Below are 24,230 nucleotides of genomic sequence, written 5' to 3' on the forward strand. Positions count from 1 at the left end.
CATCACGCAGAACTGCTGTGAGGGCTCAAAGAGAGACATCCACAGCCACCTGACGAATGGTAATTATTATTTCCACCCAGCTGATCTCATTTGAAATTCTGGGTAATATCAGAAAACGTGTGTGTCCTCTAGGCCTTATATTTACTAGAGTTTTCTGCCTCCGTGATTTCCCAACCTCTCGTGGCCACGTGTATTTTTTTTTTTTTTTAAAGACTTATTTATTTATGATAGAGAGAGGCAGAGACACAGGCAGAGGGAGAAGCAGGCTCCATGCCAGGAGCCCGACGCAGGACTCAATCCTGGGACTCCAGGATCACGCCCTGGGCCAAAGTCAGGCGCTAAACCGCTGTGCCACCCAGGGATCCTGGCCACGTGTATTTTAAATGCCTGCCTCAGCAATAAAGACCCTAAAGAACCACCTGCCCTGCTCACCGGCCTGCCGATGGGGTGGGCCTAGGCGGCTGTGTGGGCCCCTCGATGGCTCTGGAGTGGACAAGCTGAAGGGGCAGCTTATGGGCTGGGAAGTCACTTGTGGCCTAGTATAAAGAGCGAGCTGGAGCAATGAGCTTCCTCTCCGGTAACCCGGAATTGGGGGAGTGAGACTGGGCTGATGGGTAGCAGACACGTATGGAACATGTCTGGGCACAACACCTTCATGAACGGAACAGACCCCCACTGCTGAGGCTCTCTGGGGGGCCTTGATGCCACAGCACCTGGCTGTTCAGGGGGCCTCCTGCACACACCACGAATACCTCTTCTAAGATGATTACGGCAAACACCTCCTCCTTTGAGTTAGCCTGAATGGGCCAGGGTTCCCTCCAACAAAAAGAGCCTTTGATAAAACAGCACCTACCCTTGGGAAGGGCCTGCCCATGGAGTTCTATTTAAACGCTGCGGGCATTTCCAGGGCAAGACATTGCTTTAAAAGGTAATTACACAGAATGCAAACACCATGGGTTCCTGACTCACCGTCCCTGGCTCCCCTCTGGCGTCAAACTGGGGAAAGGTCAAGCTCTCTCCCTCAACCCCTGTGGCATGCAGCCAGCGGAGGTCATGTGACACAGTTCTGGCCAGTGAGACGCAAGTGAGTAGCTGCTGGGCCAGACGGGCTGCCCGCCTCCTCCTTCCCACCTCTGCTGGAAATGCGATGCCTAGCGCACCTGCCACCACCTTGCAGCTGCGAAGGAAAAGTCAGCGACGCAGAGGCCCAGCCCCGGCACACCGGGGGGATCGCCAACACTAGCTGCCACCCACGCCCAGCCTCCTCATTAACGTCAAAGAAAATATACCCATAACCCACTATGACTTAGATTCCTCTACGACTTAGAAGCAAAACGTTTACTAAAGATAAGCCCTGGGGCAGCCCCAGTGGCCCAGCGGTTTAGCGCCGCCTGCAGCCCAGGGCGTGATCCTGGAGACCCAGGATCAAGTCCCATGTCAGGCTCCCTGCGTGGAGCCTGCTTCTCCCTCTGCCTGTGTCTCTGCCCCCCTACCCCCGCCTCTGTGTCTCTCATGAATAAATAAAATATTAAAAATAAATAAATAAATAAATAATAAAGATACGCCCTGAAGTAGAACTGGACATTGTTTCCCATATCATCAGAAAAGTGTTTTTTTTTTTTTTTCTGACAATCAGTTGTAGGTGAGGAAAAACATTTTTTTCAACCAAAAAACAGGATTTGTCTTTCCAGTTAACTTCTCTCAACACCAGCTGAAGGCTATGAGTTATACAGGCGATTAGGGTGCGAGAGGGGATAAGGCATCTACACCAACAACCGCACGATGAGACAGAAAGTGGGATGGATTTTCCAGACCTGAGGATCTGTGGAGAGACAGAGGCTACTTCTGGTGGGGAAGGGAAGTCTCCACAGGAGAAGCGTGTGAGATTAACCCTAGATGGGAAAAGACTGATAATCTGGATGTTTGGGGCCGGGGAGGAGAGGCATTGTGGTCAGGAGCTATGGGAAACTCAAGGTCAGGCGCAGGAAGGCCACAGCAAGTTCTTCCTGGCCTACTCGGGGGGAACAGGGGCCAAACTTTTGGTCTAGAAAGTCCGACCAAATTCTAACAAGCCTTAAATGCCAGCTGAAGGAGTCTGGGCGTTGTTCTCATAGCCACGGGCTGTGGTTTCTGAGCCAACAGGAGTCAGTACCTGTTTGGGAACACCTGCCTGATGACATGATGTGGGACGGCCTGGGCGGTGGGGGGGAAGCGCCAGGGGCCTCTGCACCTATCTGGGGAGGGAGTGGGGACAGTAGGAACCAGGAGAGTCAATGTGAGAATGAACACAGTGGGAGAAAGAAACCCCGTAGACGTACATGTGACCCAAGTTGGCTACTGCCGGGTTATGGGGCACGAGTCACGGGAGGAACAATGCAGAAAATATATCATTGCACAAAACAGAAACAAAAACCTCACGTGGTACCTCTGGAGCTGAAGACAGGAATGGTTTTATGTAGATGTTGGAGTCGTGCACCTTCAGGTCATGGTCCCCAAGTCCCCTGGTCACTCCAATAGTTGCCATCACCCGGGCCTAGGAGCATAAGCAGAGGGCCATCAGAAACACTCACACATACAGAGGAAGCCTTCCCGTCACAACGTGGCTGCCACAGGCTAAGAGGAAGCATTTATTTTCCAATTCCTTCTGTGCCTCTCCGTGCCCCTTGCTACTAACTCACGTGGGCAGCTGCTTCCAAGGAAGGGCTCACCGAGATCACTTAAGTACTTAAGGGAGTGGGTTTTCTACCAATTACCCTAAGTTCAACGGCTTGCTGCTGTCTCTTCTCCGCTTTCTTTTGTAGAGACCAGAAGGAAGGGTAACCAGGAAACCAAATCCAACACATGTATCGTGTCTATAGCTACTGCAATCGGTTCAAATCAAATCCAACACACCCATCACCCATCCGTCTGTCCGTCTGTGATCCACCCACCCCACATCAGCTCATCCCTGAGAGGCTCTAGTAAAAGATGTAAAAAAGGGAGGGGCAGCTCCCACCCTCCCGGAGCTCACGGAGTATATACTTCATGGCCACAGAAAAGATACCCTTTACAGCTCTGCAGCCCGGCCTGCTAACATCCCCACAACTTCCCTCTGGGGGGAGAGGAACAAAATGTCACTTTGTTATAACTACACAGAGACCTCACCGCCTGTGCTTTCTCTAAACAGTTTAGTTTTCCTGATGCTTTAAGGAAATCAAGGAAATTGTACTATTATACTGATGCCTAACCAGTCAGCCTAACTATCTCCTAAATATCCACTGCGATCTGACTCACCCAAACATTCCCTGAGCGCCTACTGTGCGCAGAAACATGCTGTGGGGGCAAACGCCCCAGGACTTGTCCCTGATATAAAGGAACTTGTGAGGGGAGATAAGGGGTGCACGTCTCACCGATGATATGTAACATGTGGCCGAGTGCTGAAAGGCACAACAGCCATGGGCTAGAGGAGATCAGAGGAGGTAAAAACTCTGCTGAGAAAGTTTCCTGGAGGTGGTGCCACCATACGTTTGTGCAAAAGGATGGGTGGCACTGAGACAGGTAAGCTCAGAGGGGTGGCGTGGAAGTCCTTCTGGGTGGAATGGAGCCCAATGGCCCACCCACCCCAGATCGTCAGCAAAGTATCCAGGGTAGTGTCACGGTGCCAAGACCCGGGCCTGAAGCCTCACTCTATTCTTTGGGTCATAAGAGTAACTTACAAATGCTAAAAAACATTACAACCCAAAACGTTATCCTGTTTTCCCAAAAAAGGCTATGGATTTTGGAGCTCGTTTGGATCGTTTTGGAGAAGACAGGCAGGTGTGCAGAAATGAAACCATTGAAAGATTTTTTTTTTTTTAAAGGCAAGTGTCAAAGGGGGTGAGAGGCAGGCAGGTGACGTGAAGCCTGGCGACCCCTGGTCAGGCGGGCCGCAGCTGGGGGCTGTGCTGGGGAGCGGCGGCGGCTCCTACGAGCGAGCAAGTGTTCAACTCTAGACGCAAAAACTCTGACTCCCCTGCGGCCCTTCTGCTCTCCCCACTGCAGTGGCAGCTTCTCTGGCTGGAAAAGCACAGGTGGGCGTTCTAGTCCAAAGAAATCTGATGTTTCTGCTAGTTACTGAACTTGTTTACAAAGTATGTAGGTGTTACCCACACAAATCCTGAAGAGCATTGGCAGGAATAGAATGAGAAGTTAACGGCTGTGGAAGTCTTAGGAAACTTCTGGGTAGGTGTGTGCAGACAGGAGAGAGAACACCCCTGGAACGGATCGAGACAGAACCGACCGTGTGGCGGCTGTAAACATTTCTCGAGAAATCCCGGATCCCCCGACGGGGGATCCTGTGCTGCTGTACCATGGAGCAAGCCTGGAACAGCTTGGAGCCACGGTGGCTTTTAACTAGGCCCTCAGGTCCGGTGACACAAGTCGCCAGCTGCCCGTCACGGACCCATCAAGCCCTAGTCATCTGAAATGCCGGAGGAACGTGATGTGCCCGTGACACGGACATGGGCTGCACTGGGCAAGGCCTGGCGCCCTTCAGGCCTCCTCCGATCATCCTCTAAGGGCCATCAGTCCCTCTCCCTCGGGCACGGGGGAAGCACACTAGACACCGCCGAGAAGTCCGAGTAATACTTCCGCATTTACTGGGGGCCCGTGTGGGCCAGGTACCGGCGGGCAGGTGCTAGGGGTACAAAGATCACAGGAGGTGGCTCTGGGCTTACTGGGACTCACTGGGTGGTCCTGAGATCTCGGCCCCACAGGGGCTAGAGCGGCAGGCCCAGGTCGCTGGGCTGAGGGTGTGCGTTGCCACATCATCCCTGACACCCCGGACACCGACAGTTGGGACAGCGTCCCTTCCTGGCGGGATGGGGAGGTTTCCACGAACCGGGCAAAGGTCGTTTGAAAAATGATCCCTACTCGGAAGCTCAGGTTTCATTCCCTACCGGCCCCTTGCACGGCAATCACAGCTACTGAGCCCAAACCGCGGCCCGTGTGCCCGCTCATACGCGTGCGTGCAGGTCACCTCGCAGCCTCGGAGCCTCGGCCACTGGCTGATGCTAATAGTAGCCTCGTGGCTTGTCGTGGCCAACATGGGGGCGTGATGCCCGGGCCTGCGGTCACGCTCAGCTCTGGACTCCGGGACGTGGCATGTCATTTGCACAAACCCCACCTGCAACCCTGGGGCTCAGCAATTGCCTCCCCCACCCCCCCAGCCCCTTGGTCGAGGCAGGAGGAAGGAAGGTGATATTCATTCTTCCAGCTGTCGAGGCTGTGGGAGGGGGGCCTTGTGCCCTCGGTCCTGGGGAGGGGGGGGCCATGCCTACCTTCTTGCCTTCTCCGTATATGAGGGGAAACTTCAAGTCATCATCCTCGATGGTTTTGTATGCCCTGTAGGGGGATAGACAACATTTTAAAAAAACAAAAAGAAAAAGGTTTGCTCTCACTTAGCGCCCCGCTGCCCTGACACCGGCGGCTGGGTGCTCCACGGTCCCCGACGCTCCGTCACGCAGTGCGCTGCCACCCTCTGTTCCCCGAGGTGCTCTTCCTTCGGAATCGCGTGGGTGTACGCAAAACGACAAGCCAGGAACCGTCAACCCAGTGCTTGCTCGCAGAGGGACAGAATAAGGCGGTCTGATCATAAGGAGCAGGAAGGGGGACGGTGGGGTGTTGTCCTGCGCCCCAGGAAGTGCCCCGGCAGCACTGACAAGGGTCTTGCCATTGATCCAAGGCCAAGACGGATGGGGTGTGAAAGGGCTCCGCGAGCCAGGCCTGCCCTTCGGGGGTTGTTACCCCCAAGCAGCCTTGTGCTGCGATGGCTGGAGAAGGAGCACTTGGAGCCTGTTTGACCTCGCTGTGATATTCAAGGTTGGCAGAAAGTTCTTTGTTTCGCAACAGCTATTCAGTGGTCCTTCGACATACATGGGAGGAAAAGCCGGTTTATGCTTCGGTGGCTGATCTGGACGTGGCTGCCCAGGGGCCACTACCCACAGCAGAGGCTGGCCCGGCTAAGCCCGGGCTAACCCCAGGGAGGAAATGAAATCCACGTCCAGCAGTTCTGCTCGTGAGAAGTTAAAAAGCAAGCAGCAAAGGAACAGGGCACTGGATGTCTAAGTGTACCACCCCTGGGCAAGCAGCTCCACCTTGTCTGGTCTCAGTTTCCCCATCTGTAAAATGAGGAGAGCCACATAGGATGTAAAGCACTTGGCACGGAGCCTGGCACTTAGCAAGCGCTCACGTAGTCATGCCGATCACTAATGCTCCATAGATACCCAAACCTTGACACAGAGCTCCCCTCTCTGCAGGATGGGGCCAGAACCACCTCCAAGGAGTATTAGGGGCACCAAGTAGAACCTGGGGTAGCTTCTACTAGGTGGGGTGCTCGAAACGAGGTGCTTCTCTAAAATAACGTCCACTGAGCACATGGAGAAAACTAATTTGTGTAACGAGCTTCCAATCCCGGCGATACACGGAGGCACCTTGGAAGTGAACCTGCCATCAAGTTGACGGAAGCTCTTGGTATACGAAAGAACGCGCCCCGGTTCAAAGAGAGTTCAACCCGAAAGCTAACGCAGGGCCAGCTTTAGTTTCTGGGAAATTATTTAGGTCAACTGTTCCCTCCCGAGGGGATTGGTGAAGATTTGGCACAGGATGTGCCTGGGCCCGTGTTCGGCCTCGGGCGGCCGGGTGAACCTGCCTGGGCCTCAGGATCCTCATTTGTCAGAGAGGAGACCCGAGGCGTACCCGCGCGGCCTGGTGAACGTGCCCAGCTCAGGGGTCTGTGGCTCGGGCCCGGCACGCGCCGAGAGCTTGCCCAGCTGCTGGCACCGCCCTCACGTGCGCCCCGAGGTGCTCCAGGAATCCCAGTCGCAGAAAAAGAACTGTCCTGGGGCAGCCTGGGTGGCCCAGGGCCTGATCCTGTGGACCCGGGATCGAGTCCCCCGTCGGGCTCCCTGCATGGAGCCTGCTTCTCCCTCTGCCTGGGTCTCTGCCTCTCTGTGTAACAATCAAAATCAATCGGGCAACTAGCTTAGCCCTCAAGGTGACCGACTATGGGGCTCAATGGATGGGGGGACACGGCCCGAGAGCAGTGGGCAGGAGCAGGGCTTGGGGACGGCCAGACTCCGAGAAGCGGGGACGGGAGACACGGCCGGAGAGGGACTGGGCTCTGAAGACCCCACAGGAGTCGGGGATTAAACGGGAGGCTGCAGGCAGAAGCTGCAGCATCGGCGACTGAAGTTACTCGGGGCTCGGCTGGGACGGGCCGAGAGGGCAGCCCGCGAGCTCCCCGCAGGTCCCCGGAGGCTCGGGGCACAGAGCCCCGGCCCCGCCAAGCCGCTCTCCACAGCTCTCAGAGATGCCCGCTCACCTTGGCCTGGTCACCTACGGGTCCAGCGCAGGCTCTCGTACTTTAGTTGCTAGTTTTTCATCTTTGAAAACAACAAAAATAGGAAAACTAACAACGGTGACTCTGGAAAAAGGCTTATTCTGCTCCTGCCGTCGCTGGCCTTCGGTCAGGGAAGCGGCCTCCCGCGGGCGGTGCCGGCAGGCGGCCAGGTGGACGGCCCTGAGCAAGCGCGAGCCCCGCCTCGGCCTTCCTGCCACGCGTGGGGTCCGGCGTCACGGAGACAGAATGAGGCCCTCAAGACTTTGAACTGGTAGCTTGACTCAAGTCCGGATAAATTCCCTCAAAGCACTATGGCATAGTGGGCGGGGTGTGGGGTGATGGGTGACGGGCACTGGGTGTTAAGCTATATGTTGGCAAATCGAACTCCAATAAAAAAATTTTTTAAAAAACCACAAAAACGGGGATCCCTGGGTGGCTCAGTGGTTTAGCACCTGCCTTGGGCCCAGGGTGTGATCCTGGAGACCCGGGATCGAGTCCCATGTCGGGCTCCCTGCATGGAGCCTGCTTTTCCCTCCTCCTTTGTCTCTGTCCGCCCCCCCCCCCTTATGAATAATAAATAAATAAATCTTAAAAAAAAAAGTATGTTAAAAAAAAAAAATCCCACAAAGCACCACCACAGTGCTGACTTATGGGCCGCACGTGGGGCGGGCTGCTGAGTCGGAAAGTGGCGCTCGGGTGGCCCACCTGACCGGAGGAGACTGAGGCTCAGAGAGGGCAGGTCACTCTCCCGGGATCACACACACCTGAGCGGCCTGAAGCAACACACCGAAGCATCGGGACGTCAGGGCTCGGCTCTGGTGCTTCTCGCTCTGGTTGGAAAATCTGAAATGAGACCGTGTCTGCCTGCCTGTAGGGGAGAAAAGCAGGCACCGGAGGAAGAACAGGTGTCTTTGGCAAAGGACAGAAGGGAATTTTCTGGGGGGGGGAGCAAAAGAACAAAAGGGGACGGCATGGGGAGCAGGGAGGCACCGGTGGGCGTCCTCGGGCCTGCGGGTGCAGGAGGCTGCAGAGTGCGACAGGGTCCCGCCCCAGGACAGTGGGCCTCTCACGCATGGGTTTGCAGCTCGGGGGCCTCCCGTTTTTCTTTCCTTTTCTTTTCTTTTCAAGATTTATTTATTTATTCATGAGAGACACAGAGAGAGAGGCCGAGGCAGAAGCAGGCTCCATGCAGGGAGCCCGACGTGGGACTCGATCCTGGGACCCCAGGATCACACCCTAGGCCGAAGGCAGGTGCTAAACCACTGAGCCACTGGGGCTGCCCTCTTTTTTTTTTTTTTTTTAAGATTTTGATTTATTTATTTACGGGAGACACACACACACAGAGAGAGAGAGGCAGAGACACAGGAAGAGGGAGAAGCAGGCTCCATGCAGGAAGCCCGACGTGGGACTCGATCCCGGGACCCAGGGTCACAACCAGAGCCCCCCAGCGCCCTGCCTCCCCTGCTCCTACCCACTTGCAGGCCTGCCTCCTGTTGATCCCGCATCACAGCCCGTGTCAGGCTGTGGGCCTCACCGCCCTCCTCAGCCGCGGGGCCGCAAGGGAAGGACGGCAGTTCGAAGCCTGAGCCCCCCGGGGCGGGGGGGCACTGGGGAGCATGACTATAGACAATACCAAGGCCTTCCTACCAGGTCTCATGAGCTCACAAACCCTGACTGAATTGAAAAACTCCAAAAACTCAATTCCTCCCTAGTCTTCACGACACCGTCACGGTGCATATGCAGAGAGCATATTCAGAGAATTACTTGTAACAAGAAAGTGAAACTGAAAGGCTTACGAAAGATTTTTCAGAATTACTCTAATTTGGGGTCAATCCTTAATGAATATTTATGAGGCCAACTGATGGAAGGATGGGGGGGGTAAAAAAAAAATCGAGGCTTAAAGAGAGCTGGATTCAAGGGCTTTCCCCAAGCAGAGGCCAGTTTCATTAAGCGGAGTTGTTTCCATCAAACAGGTTTTTGGAAAGTAAGGGTTTTCCACCGCAACACTGATTTTGCAAAGCCGAGGAGCGAGGCTCGGCTGGTTCCCAGGGCTGCACGGCAGTGCGGGCGCCCTTCCTGGGCCGACACCCGTCACGCGGGTCCCCAGCGGCTGCCCCGGGTGGACGGTGCTGGCAGTCACCGTCCTGGGTGCCTGGGGACACCAGCTGCTTCTACCTGGGGGAACAGCCCCGGGAATCCTGACACCCCTGCAGCCGCTGGCGTGTTCCAAGCCCCCCAACTCCCAAGGCCGAGGGGCGTCCCTTGCCCTTCCTGGAGGCTTGCTGTCCCCAGGGCCACCCTACCCCCTGGCTCGACTCTCCACCGGCACGGTGCTCTCCCAACCCCCCTGATGGCCGCGGCCTGGGTTCGCAGCCGGCTTCCCCCTCTTCTCCCCAACGTTATCCTCAGTAATTTGATTTGTGTGGGGGATGCTTCTGGAATCCAGGCCTGGTAACTCCCAACCTACTTCCTGATGACCGTCCTGTGGCTCCCCGGGCCCCTGGTCACACGGGCTCTGCTGCAAGGACAGCCTCTCCTTGGAGCTCCCCCACCCCCCTGGGCCCTCTGGCCACTGTCCCCATGGGTCCTGCAGCCCTAAGTCATCCAGGCCGCACAGATGCCCCAGGCAGCCTCCGCTTGGGACAGCTCTTCCCAATACACCTCTTGCTGGCAGCCCAGACCTCCTCCCCTGCTTGACCCTCTAAGGGGACAGAAACCACAGGAGTTGAGTGTTTGGTTGGCTGACATCCCACCAGATGCCATCAGGTCCCCTGCCTTGGCTGCCACCACCTCCTCCATTGCATCTACCTAGGTGACAGTGGATGGTGCTGGGACCAGGGGGACAGCAGGAAAGGTGCTGGAACCTGCTCAGTTTTGTCCTTTATCTGTATTCTCAGAGCAACCAGAGTAATTATTTTAAAATGTCAGGGAGCGTCATTACCTTACTCTAACCCCCCATCGGTTTCCCCAGCCTCCTCTAAATAAAAGCCAAGCACTGAAAGCACTTTAACATCGGGGGCCTCCCCGACATTTCCTACTCCCCTTCACTGCTCCCTGCCTGCCCTAACTCGGGAAGCTCGCTTGCTCGCTCCTTCCTTCCTTCCTTCCTTCCTTCCTTCCTTCCTTCCTTCCTTCCCTCCCTCCCTTCCCTCCCTTCCCTTCCTTCCTTCCCTTCCTTCCCTTCCTTCCTTCCCTTCCTTCCTTCCCTCCCTTCCTTCCCTCCCTTCCTTCCCTCCCTTCCTTCCCTCCCTTCCTTCCCTCCCTTCCTTCCTTCCCTTCCTTCCCTTCCTTCCTTCCTTCCGTGTGTCTCCTCTGTTGCTCCCCTGCACCCCCGGCCCGCGTAGGTCCTGGGGGGACAGGGATTTTCATCCTGCCACCCGCGGCATCCCGGGTATGAAGGAGGTGCCAAGGTGCAACGGGGCCGGCAAGCATCTGAGGGTGCGGGCAAACCGAGGAAGGCCGCCCAGGCAGGGGCACTATCCCTCCTTGTGGTTTCTTGTCCTACGCAGATTTACAAAATAAAGACTGGGTGCCGGGCACTGAGGGGGGCACTTGATGGGATGAGCACTGGGTGTTATGCTATATGTTGGCAAATTGAACACCAATAAAAAATAAATTAAAAAACAAGCAAACAAAAAACCAAAAAACAAAAGCAAAGGGCTTTCTGATTTCCCCCGACTGCTTTCTGGATCTCCTGCTGCCGCTGCTCACCCACCTCACCCAGGGCAGGTGCGCCCCCCGCCTGGCTGGCTGCGTGCGGCCCTTGCGACTGCTAGACACCTGCTGGGGACACCAGCGCTCCCGAGGCCCCAGCCGGCCCCGCCTATGTCCCTCCGAGGGCTCCTCTGGGACAACACCTCTCGTCTCAGTGTCAGTTTTGTCATTGTTCCCAGACAAAGGTTTGCTTGTGTTTGCAGGCTGGCCGAGCGGTGGCCTGCTAGCCCATCTCCCACCACCATGTCTCTCTTAATTCACAATCCTCACCCTTCACCTTAAGATTCCCCATTGGCTTTCCATAGAAAATAGACCCCAACAATAAGGCCCTGTGAGATCTGATCTTTGCACGCTGCTCTGACATCTTTTATCCTTCCACTTTTTTTTTTTTTTTAAAGAATTTTTAAAAGAGATTTAAAAAAAATTATTGATTTGAGAGAGAGTGAGCACGAGAAAGCACAAGCAGAGGGGACGAGTAGAGGGGGAAGCCGACTCCCTGCTGAGCAGGGAACCCGATGTGGGACTTGATCCCAGGACGCTGGGATCGTGAGCCAAGCTGAAGGCATGGAGCCTCGCAGGAGCCCTCCACTAGGCTCCCCGAAGCTAGTAGTTTCCTTGCCGTCTCTTTACAGGGCCTCGGTGGGCCCTCTGCCTGGGGCTGCCCTCCCCTGGGCCTCCCCCCTGGCTCCTGGGCCCGCTCAGCCTTCTTGGACTGCTCCTGGCCACCGCGCTTCAGCTCTCCCTGGGCTTGCACAGCACAGTCTGAAACTACCTATTTATATGATTTGTGTTTACTTGTTTCTTGTCCCCTGACCCCTGGCCCCAGCACATTAGTCCAACAAAGGCAGGCACTTTCCCCTTATTCGTGGCCAAATCCTCCTGTCTACGACTGTGCAGGCACATCGTGGACGTGAAGCAGATACTAGCTAAAGACATAACAAAGTCTTGGCTTCCCCATTCATTTTGCCTTAATTGGTAAGCTTTTTTTATGGCTGAGATTCAGGGCCAAGTCCTGTCGGTGATACCCTGAACTTGTGTTTACTTCTTTACTTTAGAATTTTAGGTCCACCTTTACTACCGATATATAGTAGTACAGAGTCACAAAGCTATAAAAAATGGCATTTATGATCCTCTTGCCTATTACTTTCTCCTGACAATTCCTAAGTTCCACCTCCGGAACGGCAGGTGCTGTGCTGTTACGTGTTTCTCCAGGGTATATAGTGTTACCTCGACACATGTCTTCCATATTAACTTGCTAAGGCAAGTCTCCCATTGAGAAAATCCTTTTGTGTCTTTGCCAGATTGCTCCATTCCCAAGCTAGAGCCCCCACTTGGATGTCTTAACCCACAAGGCCAGGAACCCCAAAGTTCACACTTTGGCATCATCCACCAAGATCACTTCCCATGATCTTCTTTCTCTTCCAAATCAAGACCTTTCATTAGATTGAGGGACAGAAATACCACTCATTTCCCTAAGTCTTGATTCCCTTAGCGACACTTCAAAGTCATTTAAGAAGAATGTGCCCCCTCTGGGACGGCCTAATCCCAACAGTCCGCTTGTAGGAGCCCAGTGACACACACCAGTGGGTCACATTCTTCCACTCGCTAACCTCTCCCCATGGCCTGGGATGCCTGTCCCTCCCCCGGGGGGCTCTCTTCCTAGATCCTCCCTTCCCTCTACTGGGATATACGAAAGAACACCAGGCCTGGGGTCAGAGGTTTTGAAGTCCCATCTCGGTCCTCGAGTGAACTAGCTGTGTGACCTTGGCAAAGTCCCTCAACCTCGCCGAATGTGCTTCTTCAGCTGGATTCTGCAGGAAAGGCTGCAAAGATTAATGCAAATACAGCTGAGAAGTCCTTTGTGAAGGATAAGGGGCTTTTTATCTCAACTGTGGCCGTGAAGGCCTTGGCAGTCTCGGTCTTTCTTCACTATGATGCAGAGCAGTAGCTGGTGAGCACACCCCCGCAGGAAAACCGCTTCTTGCTGAGCACCCAGGCCGCCCCAATTCATGCTTTTCCTACTGCTACGGAGGATATCAAAGCACAAAAGCCAGCGCCTGTGCACCTGTATTCAGAGAAGTCCATTGTTCTGCTCTAAGGTGAAGGATCAGAGACTCAGAAACCTCAGAGCCCGTAATCGACAGGGGATGCTTTGAGGTTGGCCTCAAACAGGCACAAAGGGAGCATTTCTCCCCCAGAGCGACAAGCCGAAATGCCCCTTCTGGGAGCAAAGTAAAAGGCACAAGAAGTCTCCTTTTGCTCATAGCGAACACCAAGTCTTGGACAGACACGGACACGCTGCACAGGGCCTGAGCAGGTTTGGATGGAGGATGGTGGGCAGAAGCGTCTAGGTCTCTGGTCCCCACATCTGCTTCCTACAGCCATATGTCAACAAAAGCTCGACTCCCTGGAGGCCGGGATGAACCACCACCTGGGCCTGGCTGGTCAGGAGCAGACACATGCCTGGAGCCCAAATGCCACTCATGGCTTTTAAGGGCTTGGCACGACCCCAACTCAGCAATTCATGGAATCCACAGAGGCTCTCCCCGGACCCGCCTCTCTCCACACCCACCCTGCCCAGACCTTCCTGGAAAAAGCAACAGAGTTGGCAGTCACCTCATGCTTCCTTTTGTCCTGCCAGCCATCTGTATTTTCAAAGGAATCAAAACCCAAAGCCACAGAGCAGTAAATGGAGGCCGCTTCCTGCTCCTGCCCTGCGACGGGCAGCCCACTCCGCCTTCACTGTGTGAATATCCGCATGTCTCCGTGAAAGCAACACAAGAATATTTTATATTTTATTACATCTTACTCTTATTTTTTAAGATCTTCCTCCAAGGGGGCCTTTTTTTTTTCCTCCTGGTTTCAAAGACTCCTAGTTAAGAAATCCCCCATTAGTTTCTTAAATTTGTCTTTGGATCAAATCTTAATATGCTGGAAAAATGTCACCAAACTGTCAGGGAGGAGGAATCTGAGGCAAGCCTAATGAAATCTGGAATAAGGATGAGAGGTGGCCGTTGGGGCGCAGGGTGAACTGGAAGAGGCTGAGAAACCACCCGCATCTACCCGGCAGTTGCAGGGTTGAGGAGGATCCTTTAACATCTCTGCCACAGGCTTGCCAGCGCATAGCAGGCTTCCGTGATTTGTGAACCTACGTTTTGGGGGATGGGGTCATGCCTTGAGTCCCTGGATCCTGTGCTAGGAATGGTCATCAACTGGTTCCTGGGAAAGTTCCCTGTGCGGCCAAGGCTCTACAAACAAATGCTACCTTGTTTTCTCCTTTTGGTCCTTGGAGCATCATTGAAGTTATTTGAGGCCTGCAAGGCCCTGAGCTATATACTACATACAGGTTGACGTTCTCATGCTAACATAGTACAACAGTCTGGATTCGGTCTTAAATAATAAGCCAGAATTGTAAAAGCGTCCTGGATATTTGGCGCCACTAATGTGGAGGTGCAATGCTGCCTAGCTTGTGTACATCCGGCTGTCTCTGACGAGAGAAACAGATGAAAGTGGGACCCTTTTGGCCATGGCTCCAGAAAACCTTCTCCATAATGGGGCCCAAACTCTGCTTCCTGCCTTTGCAGTTGCCCTTGACGTAATCCTCTGATTAAGAGACCCATACCCCGAGGGGAAAGGCCTACCTCTCCCCTCCGCATCACCAGCGTGCCTGCACCAGATCCTGCCCAGAATCTGCAAGCAGTAACCGTTCCTCGAATTTGGCTGAAGGACTCCTCCTCCTAACACCAAGTCTGTGGTGGGTAGCACAAGGCTTCAGAGCTTGCTCTCCTTACACTAGCCTGCTTGCTCGGGGCAAAGTCTATAGGCTTCGAGCAGGTTTGGATGGAGGATGGTGGGCAGAAGCATCTAGGTCTCTGGTCCCCACTTCTGCTCCCTGGAGGGGACTCCCCGGAGGCAGACCTTGTTAGCCTAGGATACACACAAACACATTTTGGAAACAATACTTATCCTTACCGGGTGATACACACGAAGATTTCCTTTTCTCCTTATGCTACTTAATTTGTTTAAAATGCTTATCTCCACATACTAAATTGCTTTCACAGCCACACTAATGGGTCCTTACCCAGAGGTGAAAATTTGCGTGAAGGAAGAGAACCTGCTCTTAGTAGCACCAAATCGGCAGCTCAGGCTTTGGCCAGATGAGAGCAGTAAGCTCTACTGGAATCATTCGGGAATGTTTCCTGAGCACCTGCTAAGTGCCAGGCACTAGCACAAGCACTGAGAATGTGGAGTTAAATAACACAGATACAGTCAGGGTTGTCTCTTAGCTCACGGGCCCAAGGTTAGGAGTGGAACAGGATTCACGGAGAAGATGCTGTGACTCAGTCTTTTGGAGATGAAATTGGTCATCCGTGTACACAAAACAGAACCGATAATATTTCAGGATAAAACATTCTGGATGACTTTTAGGGAAATTTCAGATTTAGAAATTATTTCTGATTCGGTATCCACTTGGTTGCATTAGCACTTGGCTAGGAAAGCTTTGTACTCTAATCAATAGCATTTAGATTTCCCAAAGGTTATGAATCACAGATCCTTATTTTATGAGCACACGCATGGTGGAATGATTTCTGCTTTCTTGGGGACCATTTATTCTGAGACAAACATGAATTTCTTTGACATTGGCCTTTGTATTGTATGAAACCAAGTCAATATATACAAATCAAGAAATAACCAAAACTGATCCCATATCCACGAATCGTGGAGAGACAATGGCAGATAGATTGTTCCCTGCAAAGAGGGTTTTACTGCAGAGGTCAGTTCCTCCAGCTCACAAACATTTCTCTCTTTGGACAAACGGATATTTGTACACGGGAGCACTAAGTCCTGCGGTGTCCTCGTGGGGAAACCACTCATGCACCGGGGACTCGACCCTATGCTAATATCATTTCAGTATTTCCATTCGAGTGTATTTGAACTGGTAACATAACCTGGGGGCTCAAGTATCTCATAGTAGGCATCAGTGCTTTTTCACGTCTTCTGTTTTATCCCAAAAAGCCACAAGAATTTTGCCTAATAATCATATATGAGACATCTATTTCAACACAGAGAAACATCCTCCCCTACCTCCAAAATCTCTAGTTGAAACAAACCCTCAGTCTTCTGGAATCTTCTGCTGACCCTCACATGACTTGAGCCTCAGGGTAAGAAGCACAAGCCTGGGCAATGGCTGCTGATCCTCAACGACGGAAAGAACAGCACACTCTTGGCTCCTAAGTCAAGGTGGCCCCATTGTTTCAGATGAGGGATGGTAAAGGCAACAGCTGTCAAGTCCTCTGCTGCCACCTCAGCCCTAACACTCACGGAAGTTCTAATACCCCCATCACTGTACGCTCGCTTTCTTTTGGGGATTAGTCTAAGCACTTTTATGTAATCCTTATGTAACCCTGAAAACAAGCTTGTAAGACAGATGTTAACATCAACCCAAAGAAGAAAATGGAGGTCACATGACTAGGAAACAGAGGTCAAGCTCACTTCCAGGTCTGCCCCAAAGTGCACCGTGCTCTCCGCCACGGTTCTCTGCCATCCTTGAGGAGCTAGGAATATACAGCGGATGCCATAAAATGTCATGATTTCCAGCAGCATTGCTTAATTACGAATCCTCATCATTAAGGGTAAATCATACACATTTTTAAAAAAAGTCTACCCCCCTGACCCTCCAGGTTTTTAAAGTGGTAGGTCACACAGAAGTTTAAACACACCACCTTTGTAGGCTTTTTCTTCTCCTGACAATATGGTGGATGTTCAAGATCAGTGTAGAATTAAGTCTAACCTGAGGTTTAGCTTCCAAATTGTTCTGTTGGTAATAAACTGCAGGCTCTAAGTCTTCACGCTGAGAGGCCCCGTTTTTCACAGGGTGGTCCAAGCCCGTCCAAGAGGATGAGGCAAATCCAGGGAGGGAGTATCGTTCACGATGAACAGGAATAAGAAACTAGCAAGTGAGATCCCCAGGAAGCATGGTCTCCTAACTACTCCATGTACTTGTCCGCCTGCCTGGGGCCTGGACTATCCGGGTTCTGGGCACAAGCATCAGAAAGGAGAAGAGATGCTCCCCTCAACTCTGACCCACTGCAGCCACCAGTGGGCTTGAGATCATCTCCCATCTTCCCCTGCTAGTCTAGTCCATGACCCCTCCTGCGCACGGCCCTGGGCCCACACAGGGGACAAAGACGTTCCCAAGCAACAGCAGGAGGAAAACCAGGGGCCAGAAGTCACAAACCTGCTAGAGAGCCCCGGCTGCCCGCTGTTCCTTAACCAATCACCTCTGCAGGCGGTTGCTCACAGCCATGGTAAGAGTATCTAAGGCTGCCCAAAGCCAGCGTTCAAGGATGTATCATCATGGCCTGAGAGCTTTTTAAAAAAAAAAAAAAAAAAAAGATCCCAGGACCTCAGGGATACTGGAATGCTTTTAATAATCGCTCCAGATGCAAAAGCTTCACTGTGTGTAAATATTCGCCTGTCACTTCCGGTGGGGCCTCCTCCTATACTAGACGGTAGGTAAGCACCCTCAGAGTGGGGGCTGTTTTCATCTGCTTTCCGCCTCCAGGACCCAACACAACGCCCACGTTACTGAAAGAGGAATGGTTACAACATCCATCTCACGCCACAGAGATGAAGCCCCATGTGCTGTCCCTAAGTTCCCTCGCACGGTGTGTTGCATCGATTTAACCTGGGTGACCCACGAAGCTGATTTGATCCTAGTGGAATCTGGTCCTAGGCTTGGTAGAGTCTTATCATTGCTTTTACCAGAACAGTAAGGTGAAGAGCAAAAGGCAAATGGACTCCCAGCATTCCTGCTCTGAAACCCCCTGGGCGGGGAAGGGGTGGCAGGGAAAAGAAGAGACCTTATCAAGCTCTGGCGAGGGTGAAATTTTATCCCTGGAGGAACGTACGTTGGACACAGGAAAATGCTTCCTTGGCAGGGTGGCTAAGTACCTGGAAATTGGGTGGGGTGTTGTAGCACTCACTTCTCTGGAATTTCCTTAAAAACAAGATCTTATAAATAGGCTGAGGATCGGACCATATGTCCTTCTAAATATACTGTCCGCTCCATATTTCTGCCCTGCTGTGTGTCATTCTCCTACTCTACAGAGGTGCAGAGCTCTGGGAAAAGGAGATGTTAATTCTTGCCACCCTTAGCACTGCATCAGAGCTCTCCTGAGTTGACTTAAATCCACTTACCTGGATCGTGGGGTCACTTCCCTACCCACCGCTGCCCCACACCCTCTCGCTTGCCTCCGCATGTCACTTCTGTTGCCTCTGCATGACACCGACAGTGTCCAGCAGATGCCACCAACATACGCACATACAGAGGTTTAAAACACTGAAATAGGGATCCCTGGGTGGCGCAGTGGTTTAGTGCCTGCCTTCAGCCGAGGGCGTGATCCTGGAGTCCCAGATCGAGTCCCACATCCGGCTCCCTGCATGGAGCCTACTTCTCCCTCTGCCTGTATCTCTGCCTCTCTCTCTCTGTGTGTCTCTCATGAATAAATAAATAAAATCTTTAAAAAAAATGTCCTTTAAAAAAATAATAATGCTATGGCTCTTTAATAATGCTATGGCTTTTAAAAAATATATAAAAAAATAAAATGCTGAAATACTTCGATACTGGTTGGCAAATAATGACTGTCCAAAGCCCCCAGGTGCCCTTGTCTGGTGCTCAGGACCCTCCCCTGGAATCCCTGTGGTGTTAAAGAGTTAAGAGCTGGTCCAGCAGGGGGCTTCCAGGAGCCTATGGAGCCTATCCCCCCCTGCTGACCTCTGAAACTATTTTGAGTATTACCTCTGGCTTCCACATTCCCAAACACACCTTATTTTCATACCTCTGGGCTTCCTCTTGTGCTATGCCTTCTCTTCAGAAGGTCCTTCCCTTTGGCCCTCAACTTTCTTAAAACTCCTCTCATAGGAGTTTTAAGGGGCGCCTGGGTGGCTCAGGTCGTGATCCCAGGGTTCCGGGATCCAGTCCCACGTTGGGCTCTTGCTTCAGGGGGCCTGCTTCTCCCTCTGTGTCCCTGCCATTATCTCTGTGTCTCTCATGAGTAAATAAATAAAATCTTAAAAACAAAAACTAACTCCTCTCATATTTCAGACTTTTGGTTCAAACACAGCCTTCCCCGTGAAGTTTCCTTCCAGGGCCAACTCCCTCTCTTAAAAGCCACCACTCCCTCTAACATGGCCACGAGGCCATTTTTTCAAACCCCCTTATAAATAAGCTCTATGTTCTGTCTTACGCACAAACTCCAACACATCTACTTCCCTCCATCTTGAGAATTTAAGAACAGGTTTATAGGTAAAATGGCATTGCTCAATAAATGTCCGGAAAGCCAGTCCCTGGGCCAGCTGGTCATCCCTATGAAGTGAACGGAGTCCTTTCTGGTAAGGGCCCTCCTCCGTGAGGGCGTGCTTTGGCTACCGAGGGCTTTGGTACCCCAGGACCTTGGGTGTGGCTCAGAAGGGCTACAGGACACCTTAGAAGGTACAGCACTCAGGACTCAATAACAGATGTGGAGCCAATACATAGACCAACCCCCCTCCCCACACACACACTAAAAACAAACAAAATGACCTACAAAAGAAACAGAAAACACCCCACCCCTTAGCACTCATGGGCAGAGAGGTTTCTCGATTGTCATGAGGGGGTCTCTGCCCCTGGCCCACAGCTCACCTGGCACAGCCGCCGTGGGGCAGACCTGCCAGGCAAGTAGCCAGCACACCTTGACCTTCCTTCCATCTCTTGTTTCTCTAAACTGCCTTCCTTTTACTTTGGGGTTCCCAGCCTCCTATTGAAAAACAAGCAACCCAACACCTATTAGGTCATAAACCTCTTGAGGCAAGGGTCAGACCTCACAGACCACCTCATTCTCCGTTGTATCTGGTGATTATATTATTAGGCACATAGAGTGCTCATTGCCAGACTTTGTGGCGGGCACATGGCCATACTAACTCGTGACCTCCTGCTATTAGGTGCCATCATTAATCCCACTTACACGTGGGAAAACCAAACGAAGTGACGTGATTTGCCCAAGCCATTCCTGGGGACTGACCCAGGCAGGAAGGCCGGCTCCACATCCCTGTTCTTAACTACAGCTCAGTGTCTAATGTGCAGCAGGTATACAATGAAGGTTTGCCAAGTACAAAGATACGTGCCTGTCCGCTCTGGGGGTCCTTGGTTAAAAGGACAGTGGCTATGGTAACAAGGATTTATGCAAGCACTCGGCATCGTAAAACTTCCCCAGATGACTGAGAGCTAAGTCACCACCACACGTGCACCGTATAGCCCCAGACAGTGGTCACTGGGGAAGGGAAGGAGGTACACTCTACTTAGGGGTAGATGACAAATGCTGTGACTCTGCCAAGGGCCTCAGGGGAAAGAAAGGCTTGGAAGCAGCCGGCCACTTTGGGAAGGATACATTTTCCCCTATCGTTAGAGCAGAGAGAGGAGTGTGTGCGTGGACGGTCAACAGGGAGGGAGCCAGCTTGGGCATCTCTTTTCTTTCTCCTCCCTGTGGCCTGACAATGCCCGTCTGTCTTGGCTTCCCACCATTGGTAAATACCTCATAGCCTCCTCTGGCCTCGTGGGCTGAGTGGCGGGGAGGGAGGAGGGGGGCAAGCAGTCATTTATCACTGTCAGGAGATGTGCTGCACATAGCAGGGCAGGCTTTCTTCCCTGCTGCTCCTGCAGCTAGAGCTGCAAATCCTGAAAAGATGCAGAACATGCACATCGCAAATAACCACTCATCATCTTGGCTCTGGGAGCCCCCGAAATGGTCTTTCCCCATGTGAGGGTGACCCACTCCGACTCCAGCTCCAGGTTCCGCTGGAGCTTAGAACATGAGGACTTTTTCGGGTGCCAGTTCCCTGCCCCGGCCGATGCCCATCCTGGACAACTGGTAGGGTTAAAACTCTCTAAAATGACATCCAAGCCCCTCCTTTCTCTGCAAAGTCAGATCTCCAGATTGCTTTCAGCAATCAGGCTGCTGCCAAGGTGGCCCATGATCATTAAGTTAGAAAACACAAGTTGCTGGGAGGAAATTAATACCAGGTTTAACTAGGGAAAGGCCCGCTTTCTTGTGAAGTAATTATAAAATTAAAACGTGCTATTTCTTGGGTGTGTTTAAAAAGCCTCCCCGTGAGGTCTGTGGCCCAATAGTCATGTCTGGATCTGCACCAAGACGGGACTGAGAAATCCTTTGGTGCTCCAACAATGCTTGCTAGTCAAGAGACACCTGCAGGTAGGTTTCCAAAGATTGGGTTAAAAGTAATTAAAAACAAAAAGAGAGAAAAGGACAGGGTTTGAAATCTCCAATTACTCTTTAAAACTCAAGAGCCGGGCTGTTGTAGAAAACGCAGGCTCTCTGAGTAAGATTAATAATGCTGAGCTAATTAGACCCACAGGCATGGCCAAGGTATAAATTCAGGCCCAAAAGAGGGACAGTGTCCCTTTAAAAACTGCCTGGGGATCAGTGGAAAAGCTAATGAGGAGCGTCAGTCGGGGCTGCTTTAATAGGTGGTCCTCGGAGGATGGAGTCTGGGGTTTCTCTAACAGGGCTTCTGTGCTTGATTCAATAAATCAATTTATATCATATGCGGGCGCGGCTCTGCAGTTGGCTTCATAAAGCATTCTGTGGCATTTCTCAATCTGCTTCTCCACTTCCCTGTCAGCTTGCCTGAATGTGCTGTCGGAGGGCCCTGAAAAGAACAGCAAAGAATAAGATAGAAGCCCCATCTACAATATTTGTAAAGCTCGACCCAGGAGCTCCAGACCATGCTTGGGGCTGCCTCCAGTGAGTTTCCTTCCAGGAAATGTTTGGATTACTGGTAAGAAGCCCGGTGCTGTGGGGCTGTGGCTCTCATCCCTACGTCGGCTTCCAGGATGCATATGGAGAATAAGGTTCACCCCCAAACAGCAAGGAAAGAAAGGGCTGGAAGTGAAGCTGCTTTTTAAATCGGATCCTCAGGGTCTGAAATGCTCCCCGCAAGACGTAGAAGGAAAAGCAAGAGGAACAGAAGTGCCAATGGCAGGCCCGGGGTGAGGGAGGCAGGCCACTGAGCAGGGGGCAAAGGAAGCGGGTCTTCCTTCAGGCTCGCCAGCAGGCTTGCCAGGGAGCGACCACTGGCCATGAGCTGTCCCTGAATACGGTGACTGATGCCTCTGAAGGGTGAAGCCAACTCCGAGGCTAGGAGTGGGGCCAGAGGCCACCAGATGTGACTGTGCCATTCCGCCCTGTCTGTGCTCGGCGGCCTTTTTGTTTTTTTGAAGCCCTTGCCATTGGGATGCTCAGTTACAGACAGCTTCCTGCATGTCCTCCCCTGCCCTCAACTCGACCCGCCCCTCCCACCGCCTGGAGAGCAGGGCCGTCCGTGGAACTGTGATGCCGGCCGTGCTGTCTGCACTGTCCAGGTCAGCGGCCGCGAGCCCCGGTCGGCTACCAAGCAATTGGGATGCAGCGAGTGCGACCTGGGGAAAGAATTTTTTTAAAAATTTTATTTAATTTCCAGTAATATAAATTTAAATGGCCACATGTGGCTGGTGGCTACTGGGCTGGAGAGCACTCAGACCAGAAACGGTATTTCCTTGGCCTTAGCAAAAAATAGCGAGTACTGAAAAGGAGAAAATGGTGGCTGACCTCGCTCTGCTCCCAGTGGAAAAATCTCTGATTTGCTCATAGTTTTAAAGGAAATACAGGAGGGGAAAACTGCCCTGATGTGTCATCAAGTTAGAGTCCTAAAGAGTTAAGGGCTGCGAAAGATCAAAATGAAAGGTTACCATCACTGGAAGCTTTCTAATGGAATTGGTCTCTTCCAGAAGCTCTGAAGAGCAGAGCAAAACCCAACCGCCACCAGACACAGAGGCTGGCGCGGCGAGGGGCAAAGGAAGCATTTTGCAAATGAGAGAACGAGGCGCCCAGGGTTTGCCCAAGGCTCCAGGGTCTTGGCAGAGCAAGGGCCAGCACCCGGGGAGCCTCGCTCTCAAAGCTGTAAACTCTGTACTAACTAAGCCAGGCCGTCTCGGGTTACAGGTCCAGGCTGTTCTCTGAAATGAGACCATCATAAACGTTAGAGAGGCTTTGCTTAAGGAAAGAATTCTGGTGTACTTTACTCATAACCAGAACCATCTGGAAGCAATCTCGCATTCACACGATGGACTTCTCTTCCTCTCTGGCCCCGGCTCTCTGTACAAATCCCATCAGGCCAGGAACAGCTGCTGGAGGACGTGGCCGGACGCCAGGGCTGTGGCTGCAGCCCCCCCTCCACAAATGTTCTCCTGCTTCCCCCCCCCCCCCACGTGCCTGGACCTAGCGCACGACCAACGCTGATCCCACGTGAGAAGGCGAAGTCGCCAGCAGACCCGGCAGCAGGACTTGGTGCCACCAAGGCAGCTGTGAGGGGCTGTGGTTTCCACCCGGCGACAGAGGTGCTCGCGGCCAACTGAGGCCCGAGGTGGCTCGGGGGCCGCGGGTCGGGACACGGGCCTGGCGCTCCGGCAGCCGACACAGGCCTGGCACCCGGGCAGGGACTCCAGCGACAGCAGCTCAGGCCCCCCACCCCCCCGGCGCTGGGGCCCTGACAAGGCCGCGAGGCGGTGAAGGGGAGACGCCGGCAGCCTCGTGAGGGGCCTGGTGGCCACAACCCTGGGCCCCCCGGGCCCATCAGGAGGCGGCGGGCTCCTGGCTGGTGAGGACACCGGGCCCCGGCTGGCGCTGCCCCCGCTGCAGACGCTCCTCCGGCGACAGCAGGCGGCCCTGGCTCCCGGGGCTCCCAGCCACCTGGACACCCCGAAGGCCGCGCAGGCTCGTAGGGGCAGCTGGAGCCTCCGGCAGGAACCAGAGGTCAGGGCCTCAGCAGCTCCTGAGGCTTCGCTCATCACCCCCCTCGCTTAAAGGACTGTCAGCAGACACAGACCGGGGGGGGGGGGGGGGGGGGGGCTGCTTCGCTTTATGTCCCCGCTCAAAGCTGGGTGATTCCGTCTCGCCTTACCCTGGAAGGAAACAGGGCTGCCGAATGTGCAGGAAGAGCTCTCGGGGCTCGGAGCCCTGGGACCTAGGCCTCGGGCTGGCCCCCTGCCCGCAGAGCTGAGCCACCTCCCTGGAGCTCAGCGTGCTCCGCTGCAAAACGGGCGCAGAGAAGAGGAGCCCTCCGG

General features: G+C 53.2%; 1 protein-coding gene across 4 annotated transcripts in view; it reads right to left on the minus strand.

The window, feature by feature from the left end:
• The window catches only part of PPM1H (protein phosphatase, Mg2+/Mn2+ dependent 1H), a 259,566-nt gene that overhangs the window by 40,411 nt on the left and 194,925 nt on the right, over window positions 1–24,230 (minus strand). For 3 of the 4 annotated variants that reach the window (XM_077913646.1, XM_077913649.1, XM_077913648.1), the window contains exons 7-8: window positions 5,298–5,361; window positions 2,426–2,533 (exon numbers count right to left, since the gene is read on the minus strand). In XM_077913646.1, the coding sequence (XP_077769772.1) occupies window positions 2,426–2,533; window positions 5,298–5,361 (172 nt within the window). Of the gene's footprint in view, window positions 1–1,513; window positions 1,823–2,425; window positions 2,534–5,297; window positions 5,362–24,230 lie in introns of those variants that run through there. The other variant, XM_077913647.1, reaches the window with a different exon arrangement.

Source organism: Canis aureus, chromosome 11 (assembly GCF_053574225.1).
Source record: "Canis aureus isolate CA01 chromosome 11, VMU_Caureus_v.1.0, whole genome shotgun sequence".
Taxonomy (NCBI): domain Eukaryota; kingdom Metazoa; phylum Chordata; class Mammalia; order Carnivora; family Canidae; genus Canis; species Canis aureus.